At 67.4% G+C, this 371-nt stretch overlaps 1 protein-coding gene across 1 annotated transcript in view; it reads right to left on the bottom strand.

The window, feature by feature from the left end:
* ENGASE (endo-beta-N-acetylglucosaminidase) overlaps positions 1-371 on the bottom strand; it is a gene marked incomplete at its 5' end in the record, with an annotated part of 3,982 nt that overhangs the window by 280 nt on the left and 3,331 nt on the right. The window contains 2 exons of the mRNA XM_017730643.1: positions 2-142; positions 254-368. Of these exons, the coding sequence (XP_017586132.1) occupies positions 2-142; positions 254-368 (256 nt within the window). The remainder of the gene's footprint in view (position 1; positions 143-253; positions 369-371) is intronic.

Genomic DNA, 371 nt, shown 5'->3' with positions numbered 1-371 from the left:
CACGGCCGGGCGGGAAGGACCAGCGCAGGGTGAGGCTGAGCGAGAGCTGTTCAGGCTCAGGGCCCTCCTGCCACCAGAGCTGCGAGGCCAGCACGTTGTGCACCTGCGCTGGGGAGGCTGCCATGCTGGCCATGTCCAGCACCTGCGAGGGAACCACAGGACTGGTCAGGGTCAGGGCAGGCACCCACCCCCCTTCCCAGCACAAGGGTGGCACCAGGGCAGGTGTCTCCACCCAGCAGTGGCAGGCACTCACCCGGACCTCCCCGAGGAGGCAGGTGAAGGACGTCTCCTCCAGGCTGGGCTGCTGGCGGGACACAATCACAGAGAGGTCTCGTAGGCTGCAGTCCTGCAGCTCCAGCTCATAGCACCTG

Source organism: Corvus brachyrhynchos, unplaced genomic scaffold, assembly GCF_000691975.1.
Source record: "Corvus brachyrhynchos isolate BGI_N302 unplaced genomic scaffold, ASM69197v1 scaffold340, whole genome shotgun sequence".
Taxonomy (NCBI): Eukaryota; Metazoa; Chordata; class Aves; order Passeriformes; family Corvidae; genus Corvus; species Corvus brachyrhynchos.
The sequence above is the reverse complement of the archived record's forward strand: the minus strand, read 5'-3'. Positions and strand labels throughout refer to the sequence as shown.